Source organism: Pelophylax lessonae, assembly GCF_965119305.1.
Source record: "Pelophylax lessonae genome assembly, chromosome: 3".
In the NCBI taxonomy this organism is placed as follows: Eukaryota; Metazoa; Chordata; class Amphibia; order Anura; family Ranidae; genus Pelophylax; species Pelophylax lessonae.
Window position 1 is genome coordinate 626,798,800 of NC_138770.1, and position 15,030 is coordinate 626,813,829.

General features: G+C 41.8%; 1 protein-coding gene across 3 annotated transcripts in view; it reads left to right on the top strand.

The window, feature by feature from the left end:
* The window catches only part of KCNH1 (potassium voltage-gated channel subfamily H member 1), a 529,531-nt gene that overhangs the window by 384,500 nt on the left and 130,001 nt on the right, over nt 1-15,030 (top strand). For all 3 annotated transcript variants that reach the window (XM_082249762.1, XM_082249763.1, XM_082249764.1), the window contains one exon: nt 5,733-5,929. In XM_082249762.1, coding sequence (XP_082105888.1) covers nt 5,733-5,929 — 197 coding nt within the window. The remainder of the gene's footprint in view (nt 1-5,732; nt 5,930-15,030) is intronic.

Consider the following 15,030-nt stretch of genomic DNA (forward strand, 5'->3'; position numbering starts at 1 on the left):
TACATTGCATAAAGTGAAATCTAACAGCTGAAATATCCATGTAAAGTGCCTAAAATTTTTAATTTTTTTTAGCCTATTTTTTTAATCCAGACAGTATTGCCTGGACCCGACCTCACTTTTTTCTAATGTAGTTATAGCAATACTGCTTGGACAAGCTTCTCCCCAACCTGTCATTGGATAATGAAGGAGCAGCAATACACTGATGGGGTCAGCTCTATGCTCTGTTTTGCTTGGTTTGCAGAGCTGCTTCTACCTGTCCAAGTCTGAATCATGTTGTACAGAGAGCTACAAAAGACCTATATAACAAGAGAATGAGGCAATGTCGAATAATACCTTTAAAGAGTGAAGACATTTGACAGGTAAAACAGTTCATATATACATATTTTAGAAACCCAGAAGAGTGACAGCAGAGAAAGACCTGGAGGTCCATGGAGTCTGTCCCTTCTCGTCACTGCAAATTTTAATATAGAAATGAAAGCTTGTCTTTATATATTGCCAATCGTCTCTTGAATCGAATATAATTAAAGTAATAATTTGTTTGTCAAACAGTATGCAATTATTCTATCTAAATCATGACCCCCCTTCCACTTTTCTAAGCAAAAGCTTTAACAAGTCTAACATATAATTATAATAAATACAATATTAAAGGGGTTGTGACATGATGAGGGCACACTTTTAACCTGGAATTTTATCTTCCAGTGAGTTAGCAGGAAACACATAGACATGCAGAAACAGAAATAGATTTAACGCTGTCATTATTATTGAGAATTATTTGTATTTTGCTAGAGTTCACTGAGGGAGAGACAAAACCTGAGGGAGAGACAAAACCAAAATGAACAGGCTGCATGTAATTGGATCCTAAAAGCAGCACTCTGCTTCCTTTTTTTATACTGCAATATGCTCTACACATACAGTTGGGATCTAAAGTTTGGGCACCCCAGGTAAAAATTTGTATTAATTGGCAAGAAGCCAAGGAAAGATGGAAAAAATCTCCAAAAGGCATCAAATTACAGATTAGATATTCTTATAATATGCAAACAAAAGTTAGATTTTATTTCCATCATTGACACTTTCAAAATCACAGAAAACAAAAAAAATGGTGTCTGCAAAAGTTTGGGCACCCTGCAGAATTTATAGCATGCACTGCCCCCTTTGTAAGGCTGAGACCTGTCAGTGTCATGGATTGTTCTCAATCATCGTCTGGGAAGACCAGGTGATGTCAATCTCAAAGGTTTTAAATGCCCAGACTCATCTGACCTTGCCCCAACAATCAGCACCGTGGGATCTTCTAAGCAGTTGTCTAGAAAACTGAAACTGAAAATAGTTGACGCTTACAAAGCTGGAGAAGTCTATAAGAAGATAGCAAAGCATTTTCAGATGTCAATATCCTCTGTTCGGAATGTAATTAAGAAATGGCAGTCATCAGGAACAGTGGAAGTTAAAGCAAGATCTGGAAGACCAAGAAAAATATCAGACAGAACAGCTCGCAGGAATGTGAGAAAAACAATTCAAAACCCACGTTTGACTGCACGATCCCTCCAGAAAGATCTGACAGACACTGGAGTTGTGGTACACTATTCCACTATAAAGAGATAACTTGTACAAATATGGTCTTCATGGAAGAGTCATCAGAAGAAAACCTCTTCTACGTCCTCACCACAAAAATCAGCGTTTGAACTTTGCAAATGAACAAATAGACAAGCCTGATGCATTTTGGAGATTTTTCCATCTTTCCTTGGCTTCTTCTATGCCCATTAATACAAATTTTTACCTGGGGTGCCCAAACTTTCGATCACCACTGTACACAGCTTACCTCCTTTCTTCCCTGAAATTATATTACTCTGTATCAATGCCAATAAAATGTGTCCAATGATAGGAAGATGTATAAAATACACACATCCCTGGCCGCAATGTTTACCCTTAACTGACGCCTAAAAGATTTTGCCAACACAACCCCTTTTGATGACAATACCACTTATCCATGAAGACTTTGCTGTAGTGTTCCAGTCTGCCACTTTGTGGGTAGACCTTTGGTCTGGTAACCCCTTTTTCTTGTCTGATGCTTAGAGATATTCAAACTAGTGATCGACCGATATCGTTGTTTTTAATGCCGATACCGATATTTTGGTCATCGGATATCGATATCGGCCGATATTTTCGGACATGTAAAAAAAATGTTTTTTTTATTTTTTTACCAGGTTCTCCTTGTGGAGGGATCTGGGGGTCTAAAAGACCCCAAACCCCTCCTCAGCACCGAAAAGCATTCAAAACGCCAAGTTTGGCTGTTTTGAATGCTGTCAGCTTTTTGAATCTGGTGCAGAGTACCCGGAAGTGATGTCATGACATCACTTCCGGTTTTTTGCATGGAGACCCGATCAGAGCCAAATGCGGCTTTGATCGGGTCTTCGACAGCCGTGCAGGTAGGATGACTGGGTCTCCCGGTGGGACGGGAGCCCCGGGCGAGCCATGGAAGGCGGCGGGAGGGGGGGGGGACGTCCCCTCCCGCTCCTTGTAATGACAGCTGAGCGGCTTCTCAGCCACATTGGTTGTCATTACAAGACAGCCAACTGTCAGCTATGGACGCCGGTACCGGGGTGATGCCTCTAGCTGCAGGCATCACTCCGGTACAAGCACTTTCCCGAAATATCGGCAATATGGATAACCTCAGGGGCCGATTCCGATATATCGGGGAAAATGCATATAGGCCCCCGATGTATCGGTGGTGCCGATAATCGGTCGAACCCTAATTCAAACCCGCTGTAAGCTCTGTGGCATTTGTTAAATACAGAAAGCCTGATGTTTCAAAGAAAATCTAAACCCAAGAACAGAAATGGTATAATAATATATTGCAGGGTACTAGTCTCTCCCTAGATGTGGTAGTTGCTATAGTTTGCATTTTTCAGGTTAAGAAAATGTTAGCAAGTACAGAAAATACATGCTGATCCTGTCAGCAATGCTGTCTCCTTGTCATTTCCAATGAGATGAACTGTAAGCACAAACAATGTTATCTTTCTTCTGTAAACTACTTGCCCCCCTCCTTCTATTATTGAAGTCAGCCTGTATGACAACCAGGGCTTTTTTCAGCAGGAACGCGGGGGAACGCAGTCCGGCACCTCCAGCGCTAAATATATGCAATGGCAAAGGGTGCTGGGGTGCGATGGAAGGTCTACTGATGCTGGCTGCTGGGGGATCTATTGTTGCTGGAGGGGATCTATTTTTGCATGGCAATCTATTGTTGCAGGTGGGGGGGGTCTTTAGTTACAGGAGGGTCAATTGTTGCTGGAAGGGATCTACTGTTTAGGGAGGGGTCTACTGTTTCTGACTGCTGGAGAGTCTATTGATACTGGCTACTGGGAGATCTCTTGTTGCTGGGGTGAGGTCTATTGCTGCTGGCTGTGAGGAAAGTATTTTATTGTTTTTCTTGTAATCAATACTAACTTCCATACAAAGTACTACAAAATTATACCTTGCTCTATATTCTCTAAAAGGGGCAGTGTTTTTTTAATATTTAATACTGATTGATTTACACCACTTCCCTGAAGCGCGGTACCCCTCCCCCTCCAATATTTCTTTTGGTGGTATTTGATTACCTCTGCCTTTTACTATTTTTTGCGCTATAAACAATATTTTTTACTTTCTGCTATAAGACACATTCAGTAAAAAAATGTAAAAAATCAAATGTCTTCATCAATTTAGGCTAATATGTATTCTGCTACATATTTTTGGTAAAAAAAAAGTTTACGGAATACTCAGAATAACAAAACAAAATTTGAATTGAAATTCAAATCGAATTTTATATCGAATTCCAGTCAAATTCGAACTGAAATCAAAGACTGTGTGGGCTATTAGAGTACCATTTTGAAATAATGTTGTTTTTGTTAAGCCAAAGATTATTTAACCACTTAAGCCCCGGAAGATTTTACCCCCTTCCTGACCAGGGCCTATTTTGCGATTCGGCACTGCGTGATTTTAACGGACAATTGCGCGGTCGTGCGACGCTGTACCCAAATGAAATTGACGTCCTTTTTTTCCCCACAAACAGAGCTTTCTTTTGGTGGTAATTTGATCACTTGTGCAATTTTTACTTTTTGCGCTATAAACAAAAAAAGAGCGAAAATTTTGAAAAAATAACAATATTTTTCACATTTTTTTTATATGAAATCCCCCCCAAAAAAATGTAAAGATCAAAATGTTTTAACATTTTAGGCCAATTTGTTTTCTGCTACATATGTTTGGTAAAAAAAATCGCGATAAGCGTATTTTGATTGGTTTGCGCAAAAGTTATTGCGTTTACTAACTAAGGGAAAGATTTTTTTTTTTTTTTTTTAATGAGTAAAGGCGGCGATCTGCGATTTTTTTTTTTACGGGACTGCGACATTGCAGCGGACAGATCGGACCCTTGACTGACATTTTTTACACTTTTGGGGGTACCAGTGACATTACTACAGTAATCAGTGCTATACATATGCACTGTTACTGTAAAAATTACACTGGCAGGGAAGGGGTTAACTTTATTGGAGATGCAGGGGTTAAATGTGTCCCTAGGGGCGTGCTTCTAACTGTAAAGGGGTGTGGCTTTTCATGTAACCACAGAGACATACAATCCTACACAGCAGGATCGTATGATCTCTGCAGTTACACAGGGGAGAATGACAGGCGGCTTTGTTTACATCAGCCGCCTGCCTTTCTCCCTCTGCAGCGGACAATCGCGGGTGGCCGGCGGACATCCGAGCCGCCGGTCACTCTCGCGGGGATGACAGTGAACGAGTGGGGGCTGGAGCGCGCCTCCGACGGCGCGCGCTCGCCCACTATTGGCTCGTTGGCGAGTGACGTATATATACGTCACTTTGCCCAGGAGGGGCTGACCGCCGCCGTGCGGCGGTCGGCAAGTGGTTAAAGAGTCATTGTAATCATTTGAAGATTTTCTTTTGTTTGTTCACTTTGCCACATTCGATTAAAAAAAAAAACCGAATGTTTTTGGTTTGACCGATTATAAATTTTAACGATTCGAACGGAAATTGGTAAATTCAAAGAAAATTCGAAAAAGACATAAAACAAATTCTGAATACAAATCCTGAATATGAAATGAACGAATAAGTTGAATTAAACCAAACAAAGTAACTAGATTACTGAATCTAAACAAACAAATGCACATTTTCATCATGTCTAGAGTGCATTATTCTAAAGCCCCATTCACATCTGCGGCTAACAAATGCGTGTTTTGTCACGTGGCAAAATGTGTGAAGCTCAATGCCCGCAAAGGTGCAGGAGCTTCCTTGGCACGTTTGTTGCGCATAGTGCAGACCATTTAAGTGAAGGGACTGCCCAATGCGTGTTGAACTAAAACATGCAAAAACTGCACGGATAAATGCACATTCAACATGACTCACATATGTGAATAGGCCTTGGAAAGTTAGCTGACTCATAGCATTAAAATGTGAGAGCAGTAAAGCACAACTGTTGTGCAGCACTGCAAAGCAGGCAGCAGAGCCTGACCAAGTGCTCAGCAAACATGGCTGCTCCTCTTCACATTACAGAATTACAAACAATATATAGAAATAAGGTTTTCAAAACATTATTCACATTAGTAAGATTTTTTTATTTTCATTTTTACATATTTTGGAGTATTTGTGGTGTTTGCTGGATAGCATTGGTCACTCTTCAATGGTCTAACTTTGATCCCCGCAATTGGACTTTATAAAAAGTAACTTGTGTGTTGTTGTTTTCTATAGGTAAGGGTGATGTGTTTGGAGACATATTTTGGAAGGAGACCACTCTCGCACCATCCTGCGCCAACGTCAGAGCTTTGACCTACTGTGATCTTCATGTCATTAAGAGAGATGCCTTACAAAAAGTCCTAGACTTCTACACTGCCTTTTCACACTCCTTTTCCCGAAACCTGATTTTGACCTACAACCTACGCAAAAGGGTAAGTCTATTCCTACAATACAGAAAAGTGAATGATGCTGTTGTAAATGGGAATGTCCATCCAAAAATGTCTTTCTTAGTTCTGAACGGATGTGGACAGCCCTTGACTAAATCACCAATGTAATCATTGTCTACTTTCTGAAGAAAGCTTGGAGACCGCAGAGGAGGATCCTTGGATCATTGAATGCAAGACAAGGCTGAAGCACTGCTGCCTAGGAATGTGGTTTGGGGTCTCCGCTACCATGGGTTCAAGGCAAATCCTGCAGATTCAAAATGGGCAGAAACTTTGTGGCCCAGGAGAGAAATTTTATGCGATAATGCATTACATGGTCTTTGAACCATGGCCAGCATTCTCGGAAAGTCCAATAAGGGGAGCTCCCCCATATAAAATGGGGGCACAGAGCAGTCATACACATTGTACAGGAATCTGCTATAAGGGAAGGAAAGGGAAATCTCACAAAGTGCATAGGGAGAGATTAGGGTCAGTTTGGAAACTACTTGAACCCTTTCATTGCCAGCAATGTAACTAACAAACTCCCTGCCGCTATAGCATCCAAGAGTTTGTTTACCTTTTCTCCACAGGGGTCAACTATTGTGCAGAAGGGATTCGGGCAGCTGTAAAGTGATTCAGCCGCTCAATTACATCTCTATGTAAGTCTTGGATGCTATTGCCAATGCTGGTCTTTATCAGGATTATTGAACTGTTATCAATTAAAGAATATCACTATTTTTCATATATATATATATACACTATAGCAGGGTTTCTCAACCAAGGTTCCGTGGAACCCTAAAGGTTCCTCCTGAGGTTGCTAGGGGTTCTTTGAGCAATGGGCAATTTCTTTCTCTCAGATAAGTTTCCAATGACACCATTGTTCCTTTTAGCTATCTGTAAGCAGCATTTTTCCCCCTGACTGTCACACTAATATGTCATGAGTTGTATATTTTTCATTTTTAGCAGGGGTTCCCCGAGACCAGAAATTTATTTCAAGGGTTCCTCTGAGTTAAAAATGTTGAGAAAAGCTGTACTATAGTGCCTTAATCTATTAGGTTCAATGTTGAGTTGGCCCACCCTTTGCATCTATAACAGCTTCAACCCTTCTGGGAAGACTGTCCACAAGGTTTAGGAGTGTGTCTATGGGAATATTTGACTATTTGTGCGCATTTGTGAGGTCAGGCACTGATGTTGGACAAGAAGGCCTTACTCACAGTCTCCGCTCTAATTCATCCTAAAGGTGTTCTATTGGGTTGAGGTCAGGACTCTGTGTAGTCCAGTCAAGTCCCTCCACCCAAAACTCGTTCAGCTATGTCTTTATGGACCTTGATTTGGACAGGTCTTGACAGGTGAAGAAGGATCTCCTAAATTGGTTAAACACCTTCCACATTATTATTCTATACCCAAAGGCTGGATTTCAATCTACTCCACAGAACAAGAGAAATGTGTACTTGCAGGTGTGGAATGGAGGATTTTTCATATGACGGGTGGATGGATGAGAGTGGATACTAACTTGTCATACATGTTTATATTCATCCATTTATGTTGGCCACATTATTATCTTTCTAGGATTATATTAATGTAGTGGAACATTATTTCCTGCTGCTGACAATAATTTATAGCAATGGTCACTGATATTAAAAACAAATTAATATCTTATTGGCTTTTTATTACATTGTATCAGTTCCTTTTTACATAAGGTGTAATGTGTAGATTGTGCTGGACTATTCAGCTATAGATGGATGCAATTATTATAGATTGATTAGAGCTTTCAATAAGGGCTGACTGATTCTATTTTGAGATGTATGCATCTGGAACTTTCTGGTCCCCACTGGTGACTGTGCTGGGAGTGCGCTGGGAGTGTGCTGGGATTTCGCTGGTAGTGTGCTGGTAGTGCGCTGGGAGTGCGCTGGGAGTGTGCCGGGAGTGCGCTGGGAGTGTGTCGGGAGTGCGCTGGTAGTGTGCTGGGAGTGTGCCGGGAGTGCGCTGGGAGTGTGCTGGGAGTGTGCTTTGAGTGCGCTGGGAGTGTGCTTTGAGTGTGCTGGGAGTGCGCTGGGAGTGCGCAGGGCGTGTGCTGGAAGTGCGCAGGGTGTGCGCCTGGAGTGCGCAGGGTGTGCGCTCTCGGCACAGTTTTGTGGTTACGTGGGACCACACATTTACAGCTTCTCAGCAGTAGAACCCACCCACGGAGAGGCCCCATATACAGTATGCGGGCAACCAGCAGGAGGAGGTTAAGTGCACCATTTTTTTTAAATGATTCTTTCTTTTTTTTTTTTCTAATATGCAACATTAGAATCTTTACAATAAGTGCAACATTTTAATGTATGACTGGAGTGTACTTTTAATCCTTGTGTGATAAATAGGTTTTTGTTTTCCTCGCATTCTTTGTTTCCTCCATGGTTCTGCTCTGAGAGTGATTTCTGGAGTGAAAGCGTGTTTCTTCCCCGTGACTCACCGCTATACGTGGGAATTGTCTGCCTTGTGTTCATTGTTTTAAGAGTGACATTTTTCTTGTGTGTTATTTTTACACCGCCAGAGAAAAATATGGCATTTGTGTCACTAATAGCATGTCAGGGGAGCAATTGTGAAGGCTTGCTTGGGGTGGGGGAATGAGTCACGGGCCTCTGAGACTGATGCCTTGGACTGGGGTGGGAGAGGTTGAGGAGCTGTGAATGAAGCTGTAGTAGATGAGAAGCAGAGGACAGAGGTTAGGCGAGGTCACGCTGTGCTCCTTGGTTGTCACTCCATACGGGGCTCACATTTCCTCTTCTGACATTTTATATCACATGGCAGGGCTTTTATCTGGAGGGACACCAAAGGTGCACACATACTATAGATGAAGGTCTTTGTGACCAGGACATTTTGACTGGATTGAGTTATTATCAGGGATCACTATCGTTAAAAAACAATAAAAAAAATGTAATCTCAGTTGAATATGAAAAATTGCTTTCTGAGTGAGACTTTCTTCTGCCAAGTACACATTTAATGTGCTAGGAGAGGAGCCTTATCTCTACATACTGTAATCATGTTATCTGGGTTCTTTCTAGTTTAGGAGACCGTTTACCTACCTGGCCGTTTGCCCCTCTTCTTCCCCATCCTTCCCCACTTTCTCTCTCTTAACCCTCCTTGTTTTTCAGTTGGGGGACTAATCCCCACTTTACGGCCCAGTCCATAGTGATTTCTGAAACCCCTTCCCAGGGCCAGGAGAAAGGGTGGGCAGGAGGAGCAGTTGCCCTGGGCGTTTAATGTAGGGATGTAGGCGCCTTCTTTCTGTTGCAAGGCTGACAGGAGTAATGACAGCGTCAATGATTTTAACAAGTGACTGACTGCTGAGTACAGGATCCCTTAAAGCGTAACTCAACTTTTGTTAGAAAAAAAAAAAAAAAAACATTCCCCTCTGGGTGATCTCTGTACATTGCAGGGATTTTAACATCCTTTGTTGCAGATTCCTACCTTTTGTTATTCTGAAGAAATCATTGTTTGTTCCTCTGTGCCTCTGTGCTGAGTGGGCCAAATGGGAGTGGTTTCATAATGATCAATCAGCTGTGGCAGCTGCAGGGCTCTAATTAGGGAAGTTGCTGGGCCTGCATACCTTTAGACGTGTTCCTATTAGGAGTATTTCACCAAAAATGATATTTTTATTGCAGTGGATGCCAGAAATCTGACTTGTATCTTAGGTAGACTTCTGGGAAAATCAGTGAGCCAATCAGACAAGCAGGAAATGATGTTTCTGGGGTGTGGTCAGTATACATTCTGTGTACAGAACAGCTCCAGGTAGCCATATTGCATTGCATTTTCAGAAAATTACAACAGCTACAGATTGAAAAGGAAAGGACATTTTTAATAACATTCAATTACAATATGATTTGTGTCACAATTGTATACGCAATATTGTTTTTCTTTATTTGCTGATTTTTTCCCCCAATGAAAGGGGCGTTACCCTTTAACCTCCCTGGCGGTATCCCCGAGCGTGACTCGGGGTGGATTTTTTAGGTTAGGATCGGTATCCCTGAGTCACGCTCGGGGTAGATGTGCAGAGAGCGCAGCGGTGTCTCTTACCTTCTCCTGGCGATCCAGCGATGATCTCTCATTGCTGTGACCGCCAGCCGAGAGTCCCGCCGCTCGTCCGTCGGTCAGATGACTTCCTAGTTCCGTTCCCTGCAGCAGCAATGCTGCATGGGAGCGGAACTAGGGAGGGAAATTAAAAAAAAAAAAAAAAAAAACGTTGCACAAAACACAAACATATAACAAATTTTATATTATATATATATGCATATATATATATATATATATATATATATATATATATGTATATATATACCTATATACACACGTGTATATATATATATATATATATATATATATATATATATAATTATATTATTGATTCGATTATAATTCATGCGTTATATATTATATATATGTGTGTGTGTATATATATATATATATATATATATATACATATATATATATATACACACACACATACACATATATATAATATATAACGCATGAATTATAATCTAATCAATAATATAATTTTATTATATATATTATATAATAACATTATATTATTGATTAGATTATAATTCATGCGTTTGTGTTTCAAATTTATCACATCTGGGATGTCTACTAGACTCTTGTTTTGGTCAGGTTTAAGTCAGTAATTACTAAGAATTGTAGGCCTATAATACATAACGCCAAATTTACATGAAAAAAATTGTACCGCTTTTGGTACAGAATTCCTGACATAATCATACCGCCAGGGAGGTTAAGCTTGCACATCATGAATGGGAGAGGGAGGGGCGCAATTTGGCATCTTTACCCTAGGCGCTGAATGGCCTTGTCCCAGCACTGCCCCTTCATGTTACCATGTTTGGGATTGCAGTTACCCTTGATCCTTTTTTTAATCTATATTTTTTTAAAAATGTAAGAATTGAGGGTGTAATTGTTACAGCAGTTTCAGGAATCTACTGCACTCTATCTGGCTGTACCTCCTGTACGTTATTGGCATACCTTGTTTGGACTACATACTAATGTTAGATGTACCCAGATTTTGCTGCAGTTATATCTCCTGCCTCTGTATACGTACAATTTTATATCATCCATGCTGTATACAGCCCAATGTTGTTAAAAAAATAAAGAATACATTTTGAAAAATGTAAAAGTGGAACTCCTGGCCAAAGTTTTTGTTTAGGGCCCATTCACACCATTGGATTGGGCACTGAGCAACCTAGTCCCAATGCACAGACAAAGCAGTTTGCATCATGTCCTATTTATTCAGATCACACAAATGCGCTGCTGTGTACTGGAAGAAAGTAGGACATGCTGCATTTTTTTTACACTGAATATGTTCTACATTAGTAAAAGGCTACTTAGGCAAGGCAAAGGCATACCACACCATGGCAACGTACATTGTAATCAATGTCAGGATGAACTACAACACATCATAAGGTAATGACAAGGTGTACTACATTGCATCATAACGCAACATCAAGATGTACTATGCTGCATCATAATGTAAGGGTAAGGCATACTACACCATTGCAACATACTACACCGAATGGTAACAAAACAAGGCAATTTGCTAAAGATCCTATTGTCTCAGCTCATGTGAATGCACTGCGTAGGTTTGCACTTGAAAAAAGTAGGACATGCTGCTATGTACAAACCACACTAAATAGTAATACAACAGCAAGGCATACCACACTATTACAATGTACCACACCTCATCATAATGCAACATCAAGACGCACAACACCACACTGCAATACAATGACAAGGGGTACTACAATGTTGCAAAGTGTTACATTGAATCTGAATGCATCCATATGTACTATACCACACTGTAACACAATGTCAAGGCATACTTCAATTTTGCACCGTACTACACTGAATTGTAACGTGTTAATACGTACCACACCACATTGTAAAGCACCCCCAATGCATAGAAAAGGCAATTTTCCTAAAGGTTCCATTGTTTCAGTTCACACCAATGCACTTTGTAGGCGTGTACTAGGAAAACATAGGACATGCCACATTTTTACCCAGCCCAGGGTATTGGGATGTACCACATGGTAACATGTTGTGGTGCAGAAAGATGCATGAAATGCCATTTTAAAAAAAAAAAATTAAGAAGTTGCAATATATTACATTATATTTTGTTTTTGGGTTTAAGACTCTGTTCACACTGCTGTGACTTGGGATTTGACTTGGGAGAGCCTAATTTGCATGACATAAAAAAAATCCTATTTTAGTGAATGAGAGCTGTCTTAGAGCCGTTTCACACTAATCCGACTCAAAGTCGCCCCGACTTCGGGCGACTTTGAAGTCGCCCGTGCAGCGCGACTTCATCGCGGCTTGCAAACGACTTCTCATAATAGAAGTCAATGCAAGTCGCTCCGACTTTGCCAAAAAATAGTGTAGGACCCTTTTTCTAAGTCGGAGCGACTTGAGTCGCTCTGATTAGAACGGTTTCATTGCACAGCATTGGGAGCTACTTGTCAGGCGATCAAGTCGCCTGACAAGTCGGATCAGTGTGAACCGGCTCTTAAAGTGATTGTAAAGTCTCATTTTTGTTTTGGTTTTTTAAATAACATGTTATACTTCCCTGCTTTATGCAGTTGGTTTTGCACAGAGCAGCCCAGGTCCTCCTATTTTCGGGTCCCTCCTCGGCTCTCCTAGCTCCTCCCTCCTGTTGGGCCCCCCCACAGCAAGCAGCTTGCTATGGGGGCACTCAAGCCGAATTACAGCTCCCTGTGTCCATTCAGACATAGCTGGGACTCGGCCCCACCTCCTCTCCCTCCTGATTTGCTGAATGATTTTGATTGACAGTAGCGGGAGCCAATTGCACTGCAATGCTGTGGAGGGGAGTACCGGGCACTCTTGCAACATCACTGGATAAAAACGGGCTCAGGTAAGTATTAGGGGGGCTGCTGCACACAGAAGGTTTTTTTTAATCTTAATGCATAGAATGCATAAAAAAACCTTCTGCCTTTACAATCCCTTTATTAGCACTACTGAAGTCGCTCCGACTCTAGAAAAGGTTCCTGGGCTACTTCAAGGCGACTTCTATCCGGCTTGTGCCCATAGACTTTATTGGAAGTCGCCTCCAAGAGGGATCCTCATCTATATTGATGTGATTTAGATCCGACATTACAGGAAGATTACCTAGGCATTCCCTGAAGTTGCTTCAAAGTTGCTTCAATTTACATCAAGTCACAATAAAGTGGCCTGGCAAAGTCACACTGTAAGTCGAGCAACTTTCAGGTCGTGGCAGTGTGAACCAAGACTAATAACTCTTCAGCCATTGGAATTTTTAAATATTGATGAGAGTCAGAACAACGCTCTAAGTGTATTGTTAATTTAGCAGAGATAAGAACATAAGTGCCCAATGTATCCGGTGCCAGGTGATTCCAGGATAGCACTGTGGTCATGTTATGTATGCAGCCCCAGGGGCAGCCAGGTACAGCTGGCCGGGTGTGCTGAGCCAGGCTCCCAGGATGTGTGCTGCACTCCCCTTCTGCCAGTCTCTTCGCTTTGTGTTTAATCACAGGAGTGAGGTTCTATTTTCAGTTTTCCGTCAGCTTGAAGATGTCAGACATATTGAAGTATAATGCATTATTTATGCCCACGCTGCCATACTTCTGAATTTGATGACATTAGGTAAGAAGTGCTTGCCTAATCTTGAATAGTCATGAAAAAACGTTTGGTAGCATAAGACTATACAATCTGTTCTACATCATTCTGAACATTCAGCGTGCTTTTATTTAGAGCAGCCAACGCTGCATTTCTTTGACTATTTAAATAAAAATCTCAGCCAGTTGCAGACAGGTGTAAATGTGATGCCCTGACTCTAACAGGCGGTTGGCATCTGCCAGTTTCCTGGAACTGTCACTTTTTCCCAAATCCACACTTGGATTAAGCCTCTTTACACCTTTGCTGTGGGTTGCAGCGTGTTACCGTATGCACTTTAACACATGCTATGCCATACATTGCCTAAGGCAAGCCTTACATTTTTTAGGGGTTTTCAAGTGCAACACACCTAAAACCAGTAAAATGAATAAAGGTGTGTATGCGCTGCCAAAAAATATAATGTGATTTAAGTTTCAAATACCATTATAAATAGTGCCCTTGTGCTGGTAAATAACATCAATATGCAATATCCTCTGCTAGGAATATAAGGTGAATGCTAATCCAAGACTTCAAATCACCTCCCTCATTTAAAATTGTTTTAAAACGGGTACGTGTCTTTAATGTGTAAACCTCCTGGTAAGTGAATACTGTCATCAATAAGATCCCTGCCAATACTATAATATGCCTCCCACCCAGGGCTGGCCCAAGACATTGCGCTGCCTGGGCCCAAGAATGAAATACTGCCCCCCCCCCCCCAAAAAAAAATAAAATGAAAATCATGCCCACTAAAAGGCCCCCACATCCATTATTTTATGTAAATATAAAATTTAGAAAATATTATATAAGGTTGTTATCTTCTTCCATAACTCGCCACCGGACTGGTCCACCAAACACCCAACGTCTGTCCTCAGTCCTCCTGTCACTCCTATTTCTGTTGCGCCTACCGCCCTAGAAGAGCAAGCCTACATTGCGTGAGATGGAGTGCACTGATGTCTGAGGTCATTGAGCACACCACAGTCACATAAGGGACGTTCCCCGGTGGAGACACTTCGCCTCCTCATACTCATCTGTTTGCACTACGGATGGCAGTATGAGATGGGGAAATACCACCCATAATGCGCCGCAAACCTATGACACACAAATCTGCTGGGAAAAAAAATCTTGAGAGTCAATTTGCCTCCCCTCTCTAAGTCCTACGGCGCCTCAGGAGAGCCTCAGCCAAAGCCGGAGCCACAAGTTGTACGGAGCTGCAAGGTGGGAGATTCAAGACACGGGTGCACTGCCTCTGCTGTTACTACGGACAACGCGTTTCGGAGGTGGAGCCTCCTTCCTCAGGTCCCCTCCTCGCAGCTCCGTACAACTTGTGGCTCCGGCTTTGGCTGAGGCTCTCCTGAGGCGCCGTAGATTACGTTGGTATAGTGCGCAGGCGCACTAGAACCGGCATCCGGTGACCAGGCAACACAGGAAGTGAAGGA